Source organism: Littorina saxatilis, linkage group LG16, assembly GCF_037325665.1.
Source record: "Littorina saxatilis isolate snail1 linkage group LG16, US_GU_Lsax_2.0, whole genome shotgun sequence".
Taxonomy (NCBI): Eukaryota; Metazoa; Mollusca; class Gastropoda; order Littorinimorpha; family Littorinidae; genus Littorina; species Littorina saxatilis.
The window spans coordinates 25043394-25069022 of NC_090260.1; the positions used below are offsets into that span (position 1 = coordinate 25043394).

The 25629-nt window shown below is 40.2% G+C and overlaps 1 protein-coding gene and 1 long non-coding RNA gene across 2 annotated transcripts in view; both read right to left on the minus strand.

The window, feature by feature from the left end:
• Window positions 1–25629, minus strand: part of LOC138950679 (uncharacterized) — a 363039-nt gene that overhangs the window by 936 nt on the left and 336474 nt on the right. The gene's annotated exons all lie outside the window — the stretch shown is intronic.
• The window catches only part of LOC138950666 (beta-1,4-galactosyltransferase 2-like), a gene marked incomplete at its 5' end in the record, with an annotated part of 26225 nt that continues 597 nt past the window's right edge, over window positions 2–25629 (minus strand). The window contains 5 exon segments of the mRNA XM_070322378.1: window positions 2–1155; window positions 5939–6083; window positions 11381–11485; window positions 17932–18054; window positions 24938–25125. Of these exon segments, the coding sequence (XP_070178479.1) occupies window positions 1081–1155; window positions 5939–6083; window positions 11381–11485; window positions 17932–18054; window positions 24938–25125 (636 nt within the window).

Genomic DNA, 25629 nt, shown 5'->3' on the forward strand with positions numbered 1-25629 from the left:
AGGGTCTGACTTTTGTGCAATTGAAAACAAAATTGCCAAATTCGGTGATCGACTCAACTGTTCGAGGTTTGAAATTGAGCGGTAGCCAAACTAACCCGATTTAAGCCTCAAAGATTGTTACCTTTGGGGCAATTCGAATGACATAGTATACCTTAATCAACATTAGACAACCAGTGAATTGAATGCAGCAATTACAGGCAGGATCAGGGCATTTCTCAATGATGAATGCGTTTATGTCATGGATGAATTTTGCGCGACATTGAGCTAGTGTAACTTAACAACAAAGGGGTTAATTTTGTCAGTCATTTGAATTTAGCAAATATTCTCATTGTTGTTGTGCATGAACTTCAGTTCGTCAAGTTTCGAGTCTGTAGGTATAATGGTACGACATTTACCTCATCTCCAAAATGTATTCCAAATTACACCTCCGAAATTGTGAAAGGCACGAAAGCTTTCCTGTCTGGGGATTGCCCTGAACCTACATGAAACTTCTTTTTTCGGGTCACCGATGATCTAGGGGGTTAAAGGGGTGTTTGTGTATACTCAGACATTCAGATAATCTAAAAGGTAAAAGTCTGGAGGGTTTAAATTACGTAAGTATTTCTACCGCTCAATGTTAAACCTCATTATGTTGAGACGATCGCCGAAGTTGGACATTTCTTTTTGAAAGTTCTGCACAATAGTCCGACCATTTGATACCATTTTGTGGAAGGATCATGCATAGACTGAATTGGTTATGTCCTCCAAATATAAACTGATTCGGTCAAGAGATGTAGAAGTAAATAACATTTTTGTGGGTTGCATTTGTGGGGGGTCACCATGTTTGTTCAGCTTTGAACAAACGCACATCGTTACAACTAGAAGGAGTACAATTGTGTCGTAGGAATTTCGAAACCAACTATTTTCAGCTTTGAACAATCGCACATCGTAACAACTACAAAGATTACAAGTTGTGCTGCAGGACTTTCGAAACCAAGTATTTTTAGCTTTGAAATAAAAAAAAGCACAGAGTTACACCTACAAAGTTTACAAGTGGTGTAGCATTAATTATGAAAACAACAGAAGGGGAACGTCCTTAGATTACCGAGTGCGTGGTTTCTTATTCGTGAACTGAAGACCATTCTCGAACAAACTCTTTATATACGGCGGGGCGGGCTGCAATAGACAAACACATCATCATCAAATAGTGCACACGCAGACAGACAGACAGACCGTCTTGCTCTCTCCGTCTCTCATCCTCCCACTCTCTCTCTCTCTCTCTCTCTCTCTCTCTCTCTCTCTCTCTCTCTCTGTCTCTCTCTCTCTCTCTCTCTCTCTCTCTCTCTCTCTCTCTCTCTCTCTCTCTCTCTCTCTCTCTCCCTTGAAGATGAAGTCCACTTTGTTTTAGTATGCCCTAAATATGCTGAGTTAAGAGAATATTATATTCCACGAAAATACACTAGAATCCCATCATTGTTTAAATTAACCATGCTGTTTTCAAACACTAGTAAGCCGCTATTGCTACGTTTTTCTACATTTGTCATGAAGGCGCTTTCCATTCGTAATCCGTAATCCGTAAACGAAACAACACGCGCTCGTAAACATACACTCACAGACACACACCATTCATATGACCACACACAAACACAAACACCCATGTGCGCGCAAGTGTGTGAAAAGCACACCGGAATTATTGGAATAGGATTATATATAATGAGTAGGATGTTCTTGTTTTTGTTTACTATGTGCATTTGTATGCTGGAGCTTGAGATGTGCTCATCTCCATGAAAAGGGCTCATTAAAACATTCAGACTTCAGACTTCAGACTTCTCTCTCTCCCTCATATCCTAACTCCAACCCTGATATGATTAAATTACAAATCAATGAAATATCATGCAAGGAACTTTTCATGCTTTTTCTCTCGCAAAACCTGCAAGCACAACTATTGTTCAGCTGATGAAATATCGGTACACTTTGATTGTATTGAACCACATGATTCTACATTATGCACCACGAAGATTTTATACAAACAAAAAAATCTATGTTATAATCTTCCATTATTGCTAATGCATCAAAATGCATCTTGAAATGTCTTATTGACTGCTCGACATTTTAATTATGTCATTTTTACCGTAGTTAACTTAACTTAGTGGGTGGGGATGTAGCTCAGTCGGTAGCGCGCTGGATTTGTATTCAGTTGGCCGCTGTCAGCGTGAGTTCGTCCCCACGTTCGGCGAGAGATTTATTTCTCAGAGTCAACTTTGTGTGCAGACTCTCCTCGGTGTCCGAACACCCCCGTGTGTACACGCAAGCACAAGACCAAGTGCGCACGAAAAAGATCCTGTAATCCATGTCAGAGCTCGGTGGGTTATAGAAACACGAAAATACCCAGCATGCTTCCTCCGAAAACGGCGTATGGCTGCCTAAATGGCGGGGTAAAAAAACGGTCATACACGTAAAATTCCACTCGTGCAAAAAACACGAGTGTACGTGGGAGTTTCAGCCCACGAACGAAGAAGAAGAAGACTTAACTTCTATTTGTTCTAGTTATTGAGTAACACTTCAATGGGCGAGGGCCGGATGAAAAAAAGCGTGTATACATTGCCTATTCTGTCACCCTCGAAAAATAAATTTAATTTCAATTCAATTCAATTCTCTCTTTATTTCTCACTCTCTTAATCTCCCCCTCTCTCTATCTTTGTCTTTCCTTGTCTGTCTGTCTATCTCTCTCTTCCTTTCTTTCTCTGTCTTTCTTTCTCTACGTCTTCGGGGTGGGGACGTAGCTCAGTTGGTTGCGCGCTGGCTTTGTAGCCAGTTGGTCGCTATCAGCGTGGGTTCGATCCCCACGTTCGGCGAGAGATTTATTTCTCGGAGTCAACTTTGTGCAGACTCTCTTCGGTGTTCGAACACCCCCGTGTGCACACATGCGCACGAAAAAGATCCCACGTTCACAGCGAAAGTCTCAGGGCTTGGAAAACACGAAGACACGCATGCATCATCTCTCGTCGCCGATTATCATGATCGTATTTCGATACTTTGACGAGACAAACCCAATGCTGCTGTGTCGAAGAAGACAGCCACAGCGGGCTTGTTCGAATCAAAGTATCACACCATATCTTCAACGTATTACTAATACCTGTCCCAATATAGACCAGTTGGTCTAAGAGGACGTTAAGCCCTAATAGTCAGTCTCTGTGTTTGTCTATCTGTCTCTGTCTCTTTCTCTCCTTTTGTGTCACATGGCTCAACGAAGAAAAATTCCAATTTTTAATCGATACAGAATTGCCTTTTTCTTTCAAAAATAATTATGGGCACCAGAGCTCACAGTTCACTTACGTCATGTAAGCTTACCTGAGCTTCAACTTCACCACATGCGACTAAACCCCCAACAAAGATATCTCTGGATAGAGCCACGTAAAATAATTCATGGAGAATGCTACATGGCTTGCTGTGTCTTATCAGAGTTACACGAGTTGCTTTTTTAAATATTGAACTGCGAGCTTTCAATATTTGAAAAAGCAACTCATGTAAATTTGGTACGACACAGCAAGCCGTGTAGTATTCTGTTGATCCCACAAACGGTATTTTACTCAAAACGTCCCACAGTCGAGGCATCCAAATTGAAGACGCTTCTCTTGGAACCTCGATCTCTTCAGAAGTCTCAAGTGTTGCGTGACGTGTTAGTTCCAAAATATTCTTCCAGGGGAAACAGCAAGCACAAAAGTGTTTCCATACTGACGTTTGTCTCGGTGACTTTGTCATCATAAGCAGTGGAAAAGCAGGTCATGTGTGCTATCTTTAATCCTTTAAAGGTAAAGATTAGTCAATCAGTCAGACTCAGTCTTCTATCAGGATGGAAAACCTCATGGCAGAAAAACACTCCTTGCATAACTACTAGACTAGTTTGACACGACCTCATTTACATGACATATACACACGTGTGAATTGAACGATATTGTTATCTCGTGAGTGGTTTCTCTCACGTATGTAGGATAAACATACACTGCTGAGGGACTTCCCTCGCCTATAAAGAATATTTAGGGGAAGGGTCCCGAATGTGGACCACTTTTTGTTTCATGCTTATTACTAGCTTGTTTTCTCGCCAAGACGTTTTATTTTGAGCTTGGTAATGTTGTTCTCTCTCAAGTTAACCGTTAGGTCGAATTAAAGCCAATTAGCTTTAATAGACATTCAGCGAAAATTAAATACAGGAAAATTCACAACTGGTATATTGTAGGGGCGCCAGGGTGCCTAATATGGACCTGTATAGAGGCCATCACAAATTATTGTAAAAAGTCCATAATACTTCACAACTCAGTGTGTGTGTCAGGCTATTTCAACTATGCATCAGATGAATTTGTTTCAGTTCGATGAGAACATCTTTTAAATCATTTTAAGCACAACAAGAAATTAAAGACACTTATCAAAACCAGATAGAAAATACATGAAATTTTCAACTAGCACATTTCGAGGACTGTTTGATATATTTTGAATGCTAGTTATAGATTATTTTCATCAAGCTTCTTAATGCCTGACTTAAACCAGTTCATATCTTTTCTTTTCTTGTATTTCTTAAAGGTGATCCATTTTAGGGGACAGACGCATACTTTGACAATTTGCTTTTTTGATTTATTTGTGCTAGAAAGACGGGACCAACGCGTTAGTTTTGTCTTAATAGCTATCTTACATTTCAAATTGTGTGTGTTATCAGTTGGGTGTGTGTGTGGACAGAAGTAAGCATCGAATTGAGACTGGACACTACCAGAAGTGTAAACAAAACAAGAAATTCCTCCGAGGTAGGAAAAACACCCCCGTCAAAGGGAAATAACCTTCTCAGTTGGTGGCAGTGACTGAGTGAGAATGGTTATTTCCCTTTGACCATTAAGATGTCCCTCTATAAGTGCTTGTATAATTTTAATCCACCAATAACTCCCTAACCGTGTGTTTGACTGGTCCCAATTTTTGTAAGGACCGTCTCAGGAATGTATAGAACCTGTTCACCAAGTTTGGTGACGATCGGTCCGTTCATTCTTGAGATCTATATGCGAACACAAACACACAAACACACAAACACATCGAGCGAAACCTATACACACCCCTATACCGGGGGTGTAAAAAAGTGGTGAAAAAGGCTTTGCGTTTTGTGCTTCCGCATCTCAGTCTTGCTATGTGCAAGTTATCCAGAGAGGGTCCATGAGGTGAATGAAATTGTTTTGAGCGCTCTGGCACCATTCGTTTGTCAGAAAAGGAGGTGATCCATATTAGGCCAAAAAAAAGGTCTGTTTACGGTAACATAGGCCCAAAAAATAGGGTAGGTCGGGATTTTTTTTTTTCCAAAAAAACATATTTTTACGTTATTTTGCCAAAAAAACAAGAATTTTTTTTTCCCCAAATGCCAAAAAAAAGTCTAAGGTCGCGCGAAAAAACTAGGGTCGGTCGGGTTACCGTAAACAGACCTATTTTTTTTGTTGGCCTTAGAAGTGGGTCCATATAAGGGGCCCTTCCCCTGCAGAAACAACCACTACATCTGATGAATACAGAACAACTCAAATGGTCACTTTGAAATCGTGAGACCAATCAACTATTTTGCTCTGGGTGTCCGATCCTGACAATTAGGCTAAGCGCATGCAGGGCGCCCCAAACTGTCCGTCCCTGCGTCTTCTGCGCACTAGTAGCAGAAAACACGTTCGGCTTGCCGTCTCAAAAATGGCCAGGCTTTTACATGGGATAAGACCGCCCCTTCACTTGGTCACATACCTACAATCAATGACAGCTTGCTGTGGTGAGTTGTAATTTTCTGACGAATTTATTTCTTAAAAAGCCACGAGTGTCTTTTACAAAATTAGTTCCTCACAATAAAACCAATCTCACTTTGCACAAAGAGCGCCCAGGCTGTTTATTTTTGGTATGTGACCAAGTGTCCACTTTGTCTTCCCCCTCCCCCCCCCCCCCTCCTCACCTGCAACACTTCCGTTAGATTGATGGTGGCCTTGATCCAGGTGAAAAGAGGCGTCTCCTCCACAGAGTCCAGGTGATAGCGAGTCGTGTTCAGTCCCTCGTCGAACATGCGTTTCTCCGACATTGTCTTTTGAAGCAACATCGTGCTGCAAAAAAATGGAACGTCAAGGTTAATACAGATTCATCATTTCTTTATCAAACAAAGTTACAAAGCTTTAAATATTCATCAGTGTCTTTACCCATATAAGTCCATTGTCCCTTTTTTGGGACGCTGAATGAAATCCACTGCTGGCATTGACATTGAGGTGATAGTTCAGATTTCTGTTCTTAAACAAAAAAAGTTACCGTTAAAACTATAATTAAAGACTCATAACTTTCTCGAACAAAAAATGTTACCGTCAGAGCTGATACAGATTCATCCTTTTCTTATTCACAAAAAGTTACAAAGTTATACAGATTTGTTAGTTTCTTAAACAAATAAAGGTACCGTCAAAGCTATAAAGATGTATCATCTTCTTAATCAAAAAAAGTTACCGTCAAAGCTATAAAGATTTATCAGTTTCTTAATCAAAAAAAGTTACCGTCAAAGCTGTAAAGATTCATCAGTTTCTTAAACAAACAGAAGTTACCGTCAAAGCTATAAAGATTCATCAGTTTCTTAAACAAACAGAAGTTACCGTCAAAGCTATAAAGATCTATCATTTTCTTAATCAAAAAAGTTACCGTCAAAGCTGTAAAGATTCATCAGTTTCTTAAACAAACAGAAGTTACCGTCAAAGCTATAAAGATTCATCAGTTTCTTAAACAAACAGAAGTTACCGTCAAAGCTATAAAGATCTATCATTTTCTTAATCAAAAAAGTTACCGTCAAAGCTATAAAGATTTATCAGTTTCTTAAACAAAATCAAGTTACCGTCAAAGCTATCAAGGTTTATCTTTTTCTTAAACAAAACAAGCTATACAGATGGATAATCGTCACGCTCATGAGAAAAATACCCATCTCAGTGTTAGGCATTTCTGCAGTGAAACTTCAGGGGAAGCTACTGGAAAAGTATCTATCATGTGCTAGAGAGGATAAACTCTCAGACCATCGGAAACCATTGCCACGGTAACGTAAGCAAAACTGCCGATCTCGTTTCTTGAGTTAGGCACTTTTTCTTTATGATACAGGAAGACTTGTTTTGAGAATGTGAAGGTACGCAAAAGCTCTGTGTGGGTTGTTATGCAGTTTTGCTGATTGAAAATGTTGCGGTCAGCTCTTTATGTCACGTTTATCCCGTGGTAACAGCTCGAGATATGCAGTTTGCAACTTATAACTAAAATGAGATAGGCAGATTGTTCAGAAACCAAAGAAGTTTTTTTGTGCGTTTTTTCTCAAAACATCAAAAAATGATGTAGCCAAGTGCTAAACTGGCTACTAATTCGTTATAATGTTTTTATGTCATTCCTGTCTTGTGTAAGTTTTGCCCATCGCTTTATGTTTTGTGTAATGTCATTATCTGTTCTAAGTTAAATTTTGATATGCTCAGACACCTGGAGGTCGTAAACTCGCTCAGTCGGCTGTGTCCACTAGGGAACATAATAATTATGTTTTCCTTTGACGTCAAGCCGCCCTCCCAGAGAGAGAGACGCCGGGGTACCTTGGGCCCCAGGTGGTCGTTATGCAATGTGCCGCCAGCCTGTCTGGGTATCGTTGGACTCGGCGTTTTGTCAAGTGGGTGTCATTTCTTTTGACAGGGTAGATCATAGAAGATGCCAGGTGGCTTGGAGGTTTTAGTCTCTTACCCCCCCCCCTTTCCTTGTCTTTACTGACCAATGAGAAGTGATGTCAGTTTTGTTAACTAACTCTTGATTGGTGACTTTTGACGCCACCCATCCCCATGTACATGATAGCATTTGAGATTTTGGGAAATAACTGAGAACTATCATGGAGACATTCTGATGTAGATTGCATTGTACTATTGGTGTGGCCTCCCGGCCTTCGGGCTGGGAGCTGGGTTGGTGAGAAGAAGAGAAGAATAGAAAATAAAGAGAAATGTGATTCGACAGACATGGTTTTCCAGAGTTTCATGTTGCATCAAGTGATTCGTCGGTCTGTGCCAGTGAACTCTTGTCTATCATTCTCTACATGTGAGTGAAAGTCCATTACGAGCGCAAGTGATGTTCGTTCAGTGCAAGACACTAAAGAGGCACCCACATGGTGTACTCCTGAACTTCGGGGTTTACTTCTACTAGGTGACTACATTCACCCAACTACTACATCAAGAGTCAACAATCAATATTATCCACATCCTTCCACCTCATCACAATGACATAGGCAATTATCTTATGAGCGTGACGTAATGTTCTTAAAATATGAGTTGTATTATCGAAGTAACGAAAGGACGCCAGCGTTCCACACATAGACATGGCCGTTCAACCACAGTAAGAGAGTTATGCGGAGTCAATCTCCCTCTACCTGAGAAAATTAATAACACTGAAATAAAGTTACAAAAATAACAAGAAAGGTTAAAGGCACAGTAGGTCTCCCGTAAACCATCACTGAGCTCCCCGAGCCTACATACAGTGCAAGCATACTTCCATTTCGTGGACTATCCGAACGGACTATCAGGCGCCTCGTTTTGATGCTAGACCTAACTTTTAAAATCTAAATAATAATTTGACAGCTTGTTACACAAACATTCTTAAATCATAAAATAATTCTTTTTTCATCAAGACAAAATCAGTACAATTCAAAGTTTTGAAAGTTTGAAAAAAGAAAAGCCCGGAAACGTGTCACGCAAAACGTCTTCTCGTAGCAGACGACGGTTCTGCATAGCGCCAGTTCCTCTGAACGGTCCATTGCCACCGCTCTAGTTCGTGTGACTTGCAGCCGTTTGTTGCGTTTTAGATTCAGAGGTACACAATAACGTGCTATTGCAGATAAGCTTACAGCGAGTCGCATTGAAATCACAAACTGACGACTAAAATAATTGTGAACAAGAGGCGAAGCCTTCAAGGCTCACGTAAGAAATAGACAAACAGTAACACAAACTCAATCACTCCGTCACACATACACACACACACACACAGTAAGCATAGGTGACACTGTGCAAGAAAGCGAGACACTAGATCTAGATCTGTCTGTCTGCATGTAGCCTACTTACAGGGACACGACTAAGAGTAATACCTAATATTCTGGACTCGCAACGAAATATACAAACAAATGACAATGAACAACGCTTCGACCTAATGGTCTTCAACAGGTTAAAAAAAATGAAAACAACAATACAAATATCAAAACGACTTATCAGAGAAGATGATGTCCTCCAAGCGCAAAAGAAGGGGGAAAGGGAGATAAATCAAAAAGAAAAATGAGCAATGAAAAATGAAACCAAAACGAAACAAACCAGAATAATAACGCTTGAAGGGCCTGAAGTTGAAAGAGAGAGAGAGAGAGAGAGAGAGAGAGAGAGAGAGAGAGAGAGAGAGAGAGAGAGAGAGAGAGAGAGAGAGAGAGAGAGAGAGAGTCAACAATCTACGACACGACTGCCAACTAGTCTCGGCCCGCTCAAAAAACAATGACCGAGACTTTCAGTAATTCCTTCGCGTGACGACTAACCCTCTTACGCCATAATGTGACGTCTTCAAATGACGAAATGTTAAAGTTTCTACCACAGACATACACACGCACAAACACACGCACAAACGCACAGTCAGACAAAGTTACGATCGCATAGGCTACACTTCGTGAGCCAAAAAAAGAAAACTGGTTTACGATGGTTCAGGGGTAAGATAAACCACGCAAAAATAAATTCTTTGAAAATTGCTCGCTCTTTATGGAGGGCACCTAGGATGTTCTCAAGCGGTGAGTGTTTAAATAAAAAGGAGGTTTGTACTGCCTGACAATTTCTGTGATGGTTTACGGGATGCTGACTGTGCCTTTAAGGTGGAGGTTAAATATCTAACCGGAAAACTGTCTCAAATCGCCCCAAAAGCTATACAGTTCAGGTTGGGGGGTTATGATTATGTGACACACCAGTAATATCTTAAAATAAACTTCTGAGCGCTGAGTTACTCAAATTGAAAACGGATGTGTTTTGAGCAGAAATCCCAGACGGTAATTCTCATTGAGACGTTCTTTGCGCTAGTCTTAATTTTCGTCCTACCTTTCGACCCTGAGTATTTCATGCGCTATTCCTAGAGATACAGATTTGAAATTGAGCCCAGAGCTACAGAGTTCGTTTTAGGAGTTGGTTAGATGACAACACACACGAGGAAGGTCTTAGAATGAGTGTGTGAGCGTTCTATTTTTTAAATCTGAATACTGTGCAGTCTGTGGTTGGTAGTCATTGCAGACCGTGATAGTCTATATCTATATACGGCTTGTGTGTGTGTGTCTGTCTGTCTGTCTGTCTGTTCGCGATGCACGGCCAAAGTTCTCGATGGATCTGCTTCAAATTTGGTGGGCATATTCAGGTAGACCCCGGACACAATCTGGTCGATGAAAATTTTGAACACGTGCTCTAAGCGCGGCGCGGTGAACCGATTTTGGTTTTTCTGTTCATTCATTCAGATCCATTCCCAGTAACTCTTCCTTATCTTCTCCAGTGTTTTGCGCGTTTATCTCCTTCCTTCGTGTGGCGTCAATCCCGTAAGGTATTTGCAAGAATACTGAATGAGAAAGTTTGATCTTCTGATCACAGCTACGGTATCATCCTGAACTCAGGTCAAAATGAGTACGGCTCATTCTCTGAGATAACTGGCGATAGCCGTTGAGCGATGACTGATCAGATTGCTACGGTATGACAAGCAGCTTCAGATATTCCCGTTACTATTTTTAGAAGGTCACTGTCCAAAACGCTTTCCGTTGTCCTCACTGTAAAAGTGCAAAGGTCGAATCTATTTATAGCCACGCGAAAAATCCACTTTCGTCTATCTCTATATATCTATAATATATATATATATACGGCTTCTGTGTGTGTGTGTGTGTGTGTGTGTGTGTGTGTGTGTGTGTGTGTGTGTGTGTGTGTGTGTGTGTGTGTGTGTGTGTGTGTGTGTGTGGTGTGGTGTGGTGTGTGTGTGTGAGTGTTTGCGTTTACGAAAATAAACACTTTTTTGTTCGGCTCTACTTCTTCACTTCTTTCACTTCCGCCACACAAAAGCAGCGCTTTCCTGCACAGCGCTTTTCTGCACAGGTAGTACATCTAAGTATTGCAATTCGTGTACAAAATCTCTCCCATCTTCAAAATATTGCCACTAATATATACTACCCCTCCCATCGTAAATATTCTGCATCAAATTTGGTGGGCATATTCAGGTGGACCCCGGGCACAAACTGGTGGATAAAAATTTTCAACACGTGCTCTAAGCCGGCGAACTGCCACGTACGCTGCATACTCTGTCTCGCGATGTATTCCTCTAGTAGTCTATAAATCTTAAGACGAGCTGGAGATGTTCTTACCTCTGTCTGGTTCGCTCGTTCCCTTTATCTCGCTTGTGCTTGATCATCCAGTATTTTGCCATCTCCTCAGGGTTGCGTGTGAAAGTGTAACCCACATGGTACAATCTGTGAATGTTTGCAAGCAGATCTTCGTCATTAGTGTGATTACCGCCATCATGCAGAAGTTACTGGTCACGTGTGTTGAAACAGGACGTGACGATTGAATTTCACTTCTATGTCCAATATTACGTCAGAGGCCATCTAAAACTCTTTTTTGGGCGGCTGGCTGAGAAAACAAAACAGTGCATGTTTGTGTGAGATCAATCGTAAAACAACAAGTCGCGTAAGGCGAAAATACAACATTTAGTCAAGCTCACTCGAATTCACAGAATGAAACTGAACGCAAAGCATTTTTTCAGCAAGACCGTACACTCGTAGCATTGTCTGTCCACCGCTCGTGGCAAAGGCAGTGAAATTAACAATACAGAAAAGCGCGGTAGCGGTTGCGCTGAGGCGGATATGCCCGCTTTTCTATATCTCTTATTCTTTTTAACTCTCTGAACGTGTTTTTAATCCAAACATATCATATCTATATGTTTTTGGAATCAGGAACGGACAATGAATAAGATGAAATTGTTTTTAAATCGATTTCGGAAATTTAATTTTAATCATAATTTTTATATTTGTAATTTTCAGAGCTTGTTTTTAATCCGAATATAACATATTTATATGTTTTTTGAATCAGAAAATGATGAAAAATACGATAAACGTAATTTTGGATCGTTTTATAAAAAAATAATTGTAATTACAATTTTCAGATTTAAGTCATTAATTAAATTGTAAGCCTCCAAGCTGAAATGCAATACCAAAGTCCGGCCTTTGTCGAGGATTGCTTTGCCAAAATTTCAATCAATTTTATTGAAAAATGAGGGTGTGACAGTGCCGCCTCAACTTTTACAAAATGCCGGATATGACGTCATCAAAGACATTTATCGAAAAAATGAAACTCTGCTGCTATAAGAGGTATCACTAGAGTTTTCCCTCGTCGGTTGTGGAACCTGTCAAATGTGACGAGCAACGATAGCAGAAAGGGAGGCTGCAAGCCCTATTGTTTATATAGCGACTGGCTGTCCCGGCTGCTTTACTAAGGGAAGGAAGGGAGTGATCGCTAAACGTTGCACCTTAGCCGATGTAGGTGACCTACATATGTACAGTTTTAACCTACTTAGTAGCCAGCAAATCTTTTGCGCATTATCTGGGCAACCAAACCAAAACTGACAACCAACTGTTGAGACTGTATGGTTTGCAGAACAATACAACTCCAGGACCCGAAACTGAAAGATTTTGAGTTTGTGTTTTTATATTTAGCGCCAGTTTGTATCAGTGGACACTGACAAGAATCCATTTGCATAATACCCTAGAGCTTATATTTAGTTGTAAGCACCGATTGCGTATTCTGTTCTACAATCACACCTATTTAAAGCAAAATAAACATATGCAGATTCCTTGGTTTTTTTTAAACCTGCTAGACAAACTGCTGCAGTATTTGGTTACTCGCAAGGCAAATCAGTTATGTATACGCAACTAGCTCAGTTGACTCAGTTGATTCACTGTCTTCCGGCTGAACCGAAAGTCCCACCAACAACACGCCGACACAGCCGCCGAGCTGAGATACCCAGGAACTCTCATGAAAAATGTCATACAGATCGGTCCAGTAGTTTACTCTGAATCGCTCTACACACACACACACACACACACACACACACACACACACACCACGACCCTCGTCTCGATTCCCCCCTCTATGTTAAAACATTTAGTCAAAACTTTACTAAATGTAAAAAGGGAGATTTCTTACTACAATGGATCGTGATATACACTCAAGATGTTGGTGGAGAAACAGGATTTATTCAGGAATGCATGTCTGTTACAGGCAGTGTTTCCAAGGGAGGTCAGTCACCATTACCTCAGTACTATACTGACTGCAGTTACTTCCTTTAGTCCATTAACTCGATACATGACACATCCTCACCTTTACGTTTGTCATTATCAAATAAAACGAACTTGACCTTTCTTCGAAAACATTGACCGAAATAATTATGGCTTACATTTTAAAAGTTTAAAACAAGCAACACTCCAGGTCCAATTAAACCCTTCACTAATACGGAACTAAAGTTTCTGCTGCATCTGTCTTTCGACCACGTTCCTTTCCACATATGGCTAAACGAGTTCCAGTCTAGTACGAACTTTCCTGTTGAACAGCATCTCTGCAGGTAACAGTACCGTAGTAGACTGGGGTGTCATTCTGTATGCTGCCAGAAGACGAGATACTCTTGTCTCGATGGAACCTTGCCTCACTGTGTAAGCCCTGCTTCAGTGCCTCTCATCGAGACCGTTCGTTGATGGATGAGCAGAGGCAATATGCTTGATTCCGGTGGTGTTGTTTTTTTGTTTTCATCTTTTTAAAAACAATTTTTCTAGATTATTTTATATAACTATAAGTGGTCGTTGTCTATGAATTGTTTGTAATGGTTGTATGTTATTTCTTACAAGAAAACTTTTTATGTAAAATGTTAAATTTTAATGTCTAATGTAAAGCGCCATGAGACTGCCATTCGGCGGTGAACAGCGCTATAAAAGAATGTTTTATTATTATTATTATTATGAACACCTCGAACTCATCACTCGTGAAGCATGTACCATTGTCGGTCACCACTGTCTAAAGCAAGCCGTGGATAGCAAAGGACTGATACAACGAATAATGTAACAAAAACGAATAATGTAACAATTCTTGCCCCCGAATAATGTAACAATTCTTGCCCCCGAATAATGTAACAATTGTTACATTATTCGTGGCGAATGTAGCTTTTCCTTGAAATTGGTATCGAGATTTTCTCTATAAATACAATTCACAAGGAAACACAAGACTGATAATTATTGTGATGCACACAAATTCGTGCGTAATGATGCGAATGACCCTTCACTCAGTGAGGTCAAGAACAAAGGGTTTATAAGAGTGTCCAGGAGAAATTATTTTTGCTTTCTTACATTCGAGGTTTTTCTTATCGGGAGACTCCAGATATAAGAAATATTTTTTTCTTATGGGAGGAAAAACAAATGTCATCATATTTTTGGAAATGCATTGCATTATATGCCCGCAGGCAGGTGCATGAATGTGTATGTGATAATGAATATTTATGTTTGTAAATGTGCGTGCGAATTAATATGTGTATTTTAATGTGTTATTCCCGACTTGAAGTAGGGTTTGGGACATAGCACATGGTGGCCGCCATTATTAGCATCGGCTTTCCCATATGTGTGTGGGGCTTCAAACCTCCTGTTAAAATACACGTGGAAAAAACACTTTTGGACAGGAATTAAGATAAGTGTCGTCGCGGTTTTGTTTGCTTGTTTTGGGATTTTTTCCGACATCAGGTCCAATCTTTTTCGTTCTGTAACGTGTTCTTTTCTTTGATTCTATGTTCCTAAACCTTTATTCGTAACTAAAAATGTGTCTAGTTTCTAATGGAGTTCCATATCGATACACACCGACACATATTTTGCAAGCACAAGAAGAGTAATTGCTATCTGAGTGTAAATATTCAGAATTATGTACAATACCAATGAATAATTATACAAATTAGATTGTTGTTTGCTTTTTTAAGATAGAATTTCTGTTTATTGTTTTACCAATATTTTTGTTTGTTACAGGAATAGAACAAAAGGTCAATGAAATCTATTTCTCTAACACAATACGAGCTATGTTAAATCTGCACTATGGGATTTACCCATTCTAACAACAGAATAGTTATGGAATGTAGTACGAAGGCTACCACAACGCAACAGTCTTAATCTTGCTTCTTTCATTAAACTGGTAACATTGTTTTTGTACAAGCTCGAAAGCGAATTTATATTTCCAAAATAGTGGTGCAATAGGTTTTGTTAAGGATTATTCGGATCTGCAGGGAATTCGTGAAAAACGTTTGACAGCAAATGTGTGTTGTTAACCCGTGATTTGTAAAAACATTTTACAAATCACTTCGAACCAAAAACCGCGATTTGTAAAAATGTAAAAATGTAAAAATATCGCATTCCACAAAGTAATGCATGCCTTTTATTATTATTAATTTTTCTTGTTTAGAGCCTCTACGCTGAGTGGTGGGAGTGGTTTTAGATCCACATCCCATTTTGGTGCAATCCCATTTTGCCGCCGTCCCATTTTTTGCCCCATCCCATTTTCGTGACATTTCACAAGCCAAGCGTCATTTTACTAACATGTCATAACAATAGCGCGACATCCCATTTTGACACCATATGCCATTTGGCCGCCATGCCGTTTCACCGCCATTCCATTTCGCCCCCATCCCATTGTCGCGACATTTCACAAGCCAAGCGTCATTTCACTACAGTGTCATAACAATAGTGCGACATCCCATTTTGACACCATCCCATTTGGCCGCCATCCCATTTTTGATTTATTCTTCTTGCCAAGCCTCATTATACTACTATACTGCGTTATTCAACTAGGAAGACATTCCGTTTACGCGAAATCTCATGTTTGCCACAATCCAAAATGTCGATGGCGGCGAAATGGGATGACGGCAAAACGGCATGGCGACAAAATGGAATGTGGCGCTAATGGTATGACACGGTGGTAAAATGACACTTGGCCTCTGAAATGTCGCGAAAATGGGATGGGGGCGAAATAAGATAACGGTGAAACGGGATTACGCCAAAATGGGATGTGGAGCTAATGGTACATGACACGGTGGTAAAATGACACTTGGCCCGTAAAATGTCGCGAAAATGGGATGGGGGCGAAATGGGCTAACGGCGAAACGGGATTGCGCCAAAATGGGATGTGGAGCTAATGGTACATGATATGGTGGTAAAATAACACTTGGCCTGTGAAATGTCGCGAAATGGGATGGGGGTGAAATGGGATAACGGCGAAACGGGACTAATAGATCCCTTGACTTTGGCGTAGAGCGACTCTGTTACCGCTTGCTTTCCACTGGGAGGAAGCGACCCGAATTTCCAAGCGATGGGACAAAAAAGTAATTAAAAAAAAATTTCTCAATAGATCCCTTCACTTTGGAGATGATGAGTTAATTATCGGGCGCATTTACATGATTTGTAAAACATTTTACATTTTTACAAATCACGGTTTAACATGTGTGCCCAAAGTGGGTATCTGATTGGCTGCGGGCCTGGGTGCACGAAGCGAGCGTTCTGATGGGCTGTTATGACGGTTGGCCCGGAGAGATGATGATGATAATTAGTTTTAACGTCCTCTTAGAACCATTTGGCCTATCTTGGGACAGGTAGAGTTAATATGCATTATGTGGGGACAAGACACTGGACAAACATGCAAACAGAGAACACATATGATCGTGTTAATGCATGTTATATATCTGGAAATCTGTTGTTGCGATATTTCAAAATGGGGATGGAAGTAATGATTGTGTACGCGGAATGTGGTTGGACTGGAGCGGTTTTGTAGGCTTATTTGCTTTTTATGTATATAGAATATGTTTATATTTGTGGCTGAATAATAATACAAAATTACAAAATTAAATTTAAAAAAGCCCGAAAAGAGAGAACGAGGGGAGAGAGAAAGAGGGAGTGGGGGGTAGGGGTGGAGGGGGAGGGGGGTAGAATCAGAGTATAACGGAGTGTGTCTATCTGTCTGTGCATGTTTGCGAGTGGCGTCACTGATTCTGCAAATAGCGTGCATGCCATGTGAGTGACATGTGATTTTTTAGAGTGGATGCTAACCCTAACCCGAGACTGTATTATGAGCTATTTTACACTTTATCTAATCTAAGTCTAACTTTTTCTAAGTTGAAAAAAGGGCTACCCCCGAATAATGTAACAATTGTTTGTTACATTATTCGTTGTATCAAAGGACTGCCCCTATTTATCGATGGTGGCTGTTGAAGTAGCTTTCTCCTGCGTGACCGCCGCAAATATTAAACTCCCCCCCCCCCCCCTCTGCTTTTACTCTTTTTGTAGTAATTATCTGTTTTCATGCCAGAACATCCACCATAAAGGCCATCCCCTCTTCATCGTGGTATGGTGATGAAACAGAACCAAGCTATGACGTCGGAAGAAAATCGCTGAAATCTCACTGTCCCTAAAATGTGGGGGTGATTTTCTCATTGTGAGCATTGTGAGAAGTATTCTGGTAGGGTTCTCCCTTGGCGGACAGGTTGGTTGCTGGCTAACGGGGCTCTGGTGAAGACGGAGGTGTGCTGGACAGTACCGATGTGACGGCACAGAGGCCAAAGGACACAGTTAAGCGGTCGTCTCAGCAACCTCCAAACGGGTAGACTGGACTCGTCAACCCTGGCAGGTAACCAGTCTAGGAGAAGGGAAACTCCGAAAGAGAACCACGGGCAGACCAAGCTCAACAGCCCAGGAAGGCAATTGGTCTAGGGGAAGGACCCCTGACCAACGTCCAAGGCCGAAGTCGGAGATGCGGGACCCCCTGGGTGCCAAAAAGCGCTGCATCACGCAAATCACAAAAAGAATAGTAAACGACGAAGAAGAAGAAGAATGCCAGAACATGCCTGTGGTAAATGTCGTCGTCCTCTCCTCCCCAGCCGAAAAACAGGTTGGAGTGACCGTTGACCTTCAGCAGCTGTTCCAAGGACAATGCGTACACCCCTCCGGAATAACGTGGGTAGGGAAGTCTGCCGCAACAGAAAACAGCATCGTTTTTAAAAATAAAAACAAAAATTAGACTGCCAGCTCTCCAACATTCGGAATCAAACAAGTCGCGTGAAGCGATATAAAAACATTCAGTCAAGATCAACATCACAAACCAATCATCGCCGAAACTACATTCAGATAGTCTCCATTAACCATACCAAAGACCGAGACGGGTCACGCTCGCCGCCGCGAAGGACTCGTCCGTAGTACTTACTGAACCCATTTTCATCATTCTGAGCACATTTTTAGAGTAAACATGACATATCTATATATTTTTGAATTCAGGAGAAGATGATGAATACAATGCAATCAATTCTAATCTGTTTCTGAAAATTCGATTTTAATGACAACTTTTATGAGCAAACTGATTAACGAATTTTTAAGCTTCAATTGGGTTTGATTGTTAATGGTGTTGATATTATGCCCGGTTATAACTCTGATCATTCGCCTAGCTGTGTCTTTATGTTTTAATACTGACATTGTTAAACGACACATACCACTTTGGAAGTTTAACAATTCACTGTTACGGGATTTAACATTTGTTAGATTGGTTAAACTCTACACTAATCGCCATAAAAAACTAAACACATACATTTAGCTGTAGAACTTCGTGATGCGGCCAGTTATAGTAACACCAAGTATATTGTCAGAAAGGTAATTTATCCCCCTACGGTTTGAAATGAAGAGTTTTATTTTTCATCAATTAGTTTTTATGCAGTGTACCGTAGACCTAGGACACCCTCCAAAATCAAATTCGCAAAAGTATATTTGCCGGAACTAAAATACACAAAAAATCAAAATAAGCAAGAGTGACCCCGTTTTTGATCGCAAATTGAAGAACAACTAATTTTATACCCACACAAATTGATTTGGTGCCTAGCAGTGTTGTTTTGCCATTTTGAAGAAAGACAGGTGTCAGCCTCGTCAGAAGTCGTAAAAGGCCTGTTTTGGTGTCATTTCTTGTGGGCTATGTGGGTAAAAACCCTGTTGTTTTGGAATGGCTTATTGTATTGCTTTTAAATTTGACATGAGTATTGATAACACAAGTGCTAAACAGTGTGTAAAATATGGCGTTTTGATGAGTTGTTTTGACGTACTGGAACTTTTCAGAAAAGTTTGATTAAATTGTAATAACTTTTTACAGTATTGATGCAAAGATGCAGCATTTTGCACACTTCAACACAAATGAATATTACAATTGGGAATCAATTTTGGTACAAAAGCAACAACGCGCTTGGGTGGTATGGAAATGTGAACGCGAAACAACAGTTACAAAAAACAGGTCTTCCAACATCAAAACCAAGTTCAGCGCAGCATACTTAACTGGCACGTCACTCATAACGATAAAAAGCGTGCCAGTTCAGTCTGCTGTGCTGGACTTTTTAAGTTCTTTTTTTAAAGATGTCTGTTCTTTTCTAATAATATTTGTGAATTGTGGTTTTGAAAAGGGAGAGATGTCTGATACGGAGAGACAGGGAGTTATTACCTGTATACCGAAGGAAGGAAAAGATAAAAGCCTTTTTGAAAAACTGGCGACCCATTACGCTGCTGAATGTAGTATATAAGATTGCTTCATCTTGCATTGCCGAACGGTTGAAGTCTGTTCTACCAAATTGTATCCATGAGGACCAGACAGGCTTTCTAAAAGGAAGGTATATTGGCCAAAACATACGGTTGTTATATGATACTCTCTTTTATGTGAATAAGCATAACATACGTGGCCTCTTAATGTGCATTGATTTTGAAAAAGCCTTCGACAGCGTCTCTTGGTCTTTCATCAATACATGCTTGTGTAAATTCAACTTTGGCGATGATATTAAAAGATGGATTTTTTCTTTTTATAATAATGTACTTGTGAATGGTAAATATTCAAGTTGGTTTGATGTACGAAGAGGTACCAGACAAGGCAATCCACTGTCCCCTTATTTATATCTAATATGTGCCGAATTTGTGTCTATTATGATTCGCCAGAGTAAAGGTATAAAAGGTATACAAGTGGCGGATGATGAAATATTAATATCTCAGTTTGCAGACGATACCTCCCTTTTTCTAGATGGTTCAAAACAATCCCTTTGTGGATGTATACAAGTTTTAATGCAATTTGCTCTAATATCTGGTCTGAATATAAACTATGAGAAAACCACAACAATCTGGATTGGCTCACATAACAACTGTAACATCAAATTCATGCCAGAAATTAAGCTCAGTTGGAACCCTGTAACATTTAAAGAACTGGCACGCTTTTTATCGCTATGAATGACGTGCCAGTTCAGTCTGCTGTGCTGGATTTGGTTTTGATGTTGGAAGACCTGTTTTTCGTAACTGTTGTTTCGCGTTCACATTTCCATACCACCCAAGCGCGTTGTTGTTTTTGTACCAAAATTGATTCCCAATTGTAATATTCATTTGTGTTGAAGTGTGCAAAATGCTAAATTTGTGCAACCATACTGTAAAAGGTTATTACAATTTAATCAAACTTTTCTGAAAAGTTCCAGTACGTCAAAGCAACTCATCAAAACGCCATGATATTTTACACACTGTTTAGCATTTGTGTTATCAATACTCATGTCAAATTTAAAAGCAATACAATAAGCCATTCCAAAACAACAGGGTTTTTACCCACATAGCCCACAAGAAATGACGCCAAAACAGGCCTTTTACGACTTCTGACAGGCTGACACCTGTCTTTCTTCAAAATGGCAAAACAACACTGCTAGGTACAACAGCTGAACCAAATCAATTTGTGTGGGTATAAAATGAGTTGTTCTTCAATTTGAGATCAAAAACGGGGTCACTCTTGCTTATTTTGATTTTGTGTGTATTTTATTGTCTGCAAATTTGCTTTGGCGAATTAGATTTTGGGGGGTGTCCTAGGTCTCCGGTACACTGCATAAAAACTAATTGATGAAAAATGACACTCTTTGTTTTAAACGGTAGGGGAAGGCATTACCTTTCTGACAATATACTTGGTTTTACTATAACTGGCCGCATCACAACGTTCTACAGCTAAATGTATGTGTTTAGTTTTTAATGACGATTAGTGTAGAGTATTATATAGAATCTTGCCCACCCAACCCTTGTTATTTTCCATGAACATTTCTGATTCACCCCAGTGTTGTTTTTGTCAACACGAGGAAAAAACCTTGGAACACTTGTTTTGGCATTGTACTAGTGTTCAGCTTTTTTGGTCTGATTTCATAGAATGGTTAAGTATTGCATTTTGTACATTGCGTTAATTTGAAACTCTCAAAAGAACTTATTATTTTAGGACATTTGCATAATGTCTACACCGATGTCGTTTTGGATCTGTTTATTCTCCTTGCCAAAGTATGTATATTTAGAGCTAAGTTGAATAAGATTGCCCCAATACTTAATTTTTGTGTGAAAATGGTAAAACACAGATTTTTGATTGAAAAGTACAACTCTAGTATAAATGATAATTATGGTAAATTTGAAAGAGACTGGTGTTTATATAAACACTTTTTTCATTGATGTTTTACACCCCCCGCGGGTTAGGTGGAGTCCCATATTGGTTGGGACTAGAAAGAATTTACCCGATGCTACCCAGCATGTCGTAAGAGGCGACTAACGGTTCTGTTTCTTCTCTTCTTTTGTCTTATTTCTGCCTTACCAGTCCTTTCACCTATATTTCCTTCCAAGAAAACTCTCCCTACTATTCCCTGCAGTTTTCCAATTCTTTTCTTGTTGTCTTATTTCTACCTGACTGGATCCATCACCTTTATTTCACTTACCAAAAGTCTTCTTTTCCACATCCTTATTTCTCTGCACCCCGCATGTCGTAAGAGGCGACTAGCGGATTCTGTTTCTCCTTTTACCCTTGTTAAGTGGTTCTTGTATAGAATATAGTCAATGTTTGTAAAGATTTTAGTCAAGCAGTATGTAAGAAATGTTTAGTCCTTTGTACTGGAAACTTGCATTCTCCCAGTAAGGTCATATATTGTACTACGTTGCAAGCCCCTGGAGCAATTTTTTGATTAGTGCTTTTGTGAACAAGAAACACTTAACAAGTGGCTCTATCCCATCTCCCCCCCCCCCTTTCCCCTATCCCATCTCCCCCCTTTCCCTCGTCGCGATATAACCTTCGTGGTTGAAAACGACGTTAAACACCAAATAAAGGAAATTGATGTTTTACGAAGATATAACAATTTGTTGTTCTATACTCTTATTACCCAGTGTAAAGATAGATATGTTTATATTTATAGTACCCGATGTATGCTTTGAGATCAGATATTGCCAGTATATAATTATTCCAGTGTGACTACCACCCCAACCATCCACCCCCCACCCCCGCCCTCTCCTAACCCTCCCCTCTCACCCCCGAAATATGGTATGTCTGCGTGTGTATTTGCATGGGTGAAACCAATTTGTATTCCATAATTGTAAACCATGTGGTTGTTTTATGTGATGTCCATGTATATATATTGTAAAATATCAGAAAAATGATTTAAAAGTGTTTATTTTTTATTTTTTAAAGCTTCAAAGCTGAAATGCAATCCCATAGTCCGGACTTCGTCGAAGATTGCTTAACCAAAATTTCAATCAATTTGGTTGAAAAATGATGGTGTGACAGTGTCGCCTCAACTTTCACAAAAAGCCGGATATTAACAGCTATTGTGTTTTCAGCGCAGCAATAGGGCCCGATATTTAGACGAGACAAGTATAATGCCGACGAGTCGAAGACGAGTCGCATTATACTTGTTCGAGTCTAAATATCGGACCCTATTGCTACGATGAAAACACAATAGCGTTTATATAGCTATTCTGACATTAAAATCATGTTTTTGTCAGCAACAAGTACCAGAATGGTCCATGTCGTTGATTGCAGACGACGGTTCCCTTTCTGCATGAAGCCACGGAAATAACCGAACATTGAAAAACCCACGGAAATGTATTACGGAGAAAACTCGAGATAACCGTATGTTTGGCATTACGTCAATATGCTAGGAATCATATGACGTCATGACGTATCATGCTTGCCTACGTATATTGTATGTTCGAAAGTCTGACTTCTGTTGGGAATTCGCGTGGTGAAGACTGCGGTAAATCTGTAGATGATAAGAGAACAAGGATTGTCTCAGAAGAAACGACTAAATGTTTCAGACCGGTAACTTCATTTCAACATTGCACTATACAATGGACGTTCTATGTGACAGGAGTTTGCTGATTTTGTGTTGAACATTGGAGATATCGTCTGCTAGAATCAGAGATAGTTCGCTTCAGATTGCAACTTCTGGAAATTTGCAAGGTTTGTTGCCTGTTAAAGAACTGGATTTTACACGTAATGTATGTCATGTACAGTAAGCAACAACAAAAACACAAACACAGCAAATGGCATCGTCTGTCGACTAGTCACAGAAACAAACCTGGCGAGGTATGCGTGTACTTTATACACGTGGAAGAAACCGGAACCATGCGTCTTTGTTTACGACAATATGCTTTTGGATATTGAGAAAAATGGCCGACTTCCGTAGCATTATGCTTTGATGATCGGAAGAGACCATCCAATCACAGCCCCCGAATTCCCCCACGTGTTCATCAGAATAGCTATATATGTTCATAACATACACAAGTCACGGCATAGTATATATCAATGTAAAGCTTATTGATTGCAGCTCTATCTGAATAACATGTTAGATTTGTGAATTATCTCCCTTTGATTGCACCAGACAACAGTTATTGCCCTTTTGTGTGGAAAAAGTGTTTCTTCAATCAAACTTGTGTTTTTTGACACTTTCAAATGGAGCATACGTTTTGAGCCGATTTTGTAAAAACACGCGCGCATGATACAAACAAGAGGCATGTGAACCAGATTGTCGACAAAAAATGACCACGGGTGACTACTTAGCGTTGCGCCCTGAAAAAAACCAGGAACTTAGGTGGATTGACAGTGGATTGAGTATTGTAAGCAAGTGTGGCAGTATGCAAGATAACAATCTCAACTGAAATTAAAAGATCAAAGCACATAAAAAGTCCACTTTTTCCTCAAATTTACTAAAAGTTGTCACATACAGAATGCCTTTTTGCTTGTCCACTAATAGTGCAATAACATGGTTTTAAAAGAAAGTTTACGATGGTTTTTCCGTGATATTGTCAGCAGTATCACCAACTATACTGCTTAGCCTGTCAGTTCGTATTTATTACCAAATTCAAAATACAGTCCTCCAGTAAGGGTATCAAATAACATGAGCATCCCGGGCAAAATATAAACATAAAATGTTTTGTTTAAGCCCTGATACAGCGGCCTTTCTCATAGCATAAATTAGGTATGAAACTAACCCGTATTCCCGTTAGCGCAATAAGCCAAAACACTAAAATGTCAGCACATTTCTCGAGAAATCCCAGTTGAAAGAATGTTTTAATATAATTGTATGAACAAAATTACGTTCTCTGCAATTGTTGGGTTATACTCGACCACTGGAACCCAAAAAACATGATCACCAATTAAAAAATATTACGCGAAGCAGTCTTTACCACCATCATCATTATCATGCATCACCACCACCACCACCACCACTATTATCATCATCATCATCATCATCATCATCATCATCATCATCATCACCACCACCACCACTATCATCATCATCATCATCATCACCTCCACCACCACTATCATCATCATCATCGTCATTATCATCATCACCACCGCCACCACCACCACAAATATCATCATCACCATGTCTTATGTGTAGTTGTTCTTGTTGATGGCGGCGGCCAGGTGGCGTCGCTGCTGACCACAGCGATACAGGTTGCGATCATCATCATCATCATGAGGTTGCGATCATCATCATCATCACCACTACCACTACCACCACCACCACTATCATCATCACCATGTCTTACGTGTATTTAAACTTGTTGATGGCGGCCGCCAGGTGGCGTGGCTGCTGATCACAGCGATACAGGTTGCGGTCATCCATGGTCAGCAGGTCCACGTCCTGCATGACGAAGCAGGTGTAGCGGTCACGCTTCATGGCCTCCAGCACGGCGAGGTTGAGCAGGATTCCCTTGTTAAACGTGCTCCCCTGGTCCTGTCCCAGCAAGGGGAAATTAATCCAAGAGATTGAAAATAAACTTAGCAAAAACATTATTGCACCCATTTTCGAACTACAACTAAAACGTTCATTCCCGTGTCATTTCATTAGAACTGTATATGCCATCAAAGGCCCTTCGCTGGGCTATCTGGCAAACCTGTCGGGCGAACGATTTCTGGTATCTATAGGTATCAGGTAACCGCCGCCGAAGTAAGGGAACCCCCAAATCGATGTGAGGTACCAATTGAAAAATCGACAAAAAATCAGAATAGGCTTAACTTGGCACCCTATAAAGGAGGAGAAAGCCAAATTAATTACCTATTTAGAACAGGTTGTTTGGTTTTCTTATCTTGCGTATCCATTGTGTCATTTCTACTGATGCAGGTGTGGAGCGCGTTGCGTCCATTTTGATGGGTACCATGACACAAAGCGCTTTATTTCAAAAACGCCTGAATGGATTGATTCGAAACGATAAACCTCAATGCTCAGGTGTGACAAAAT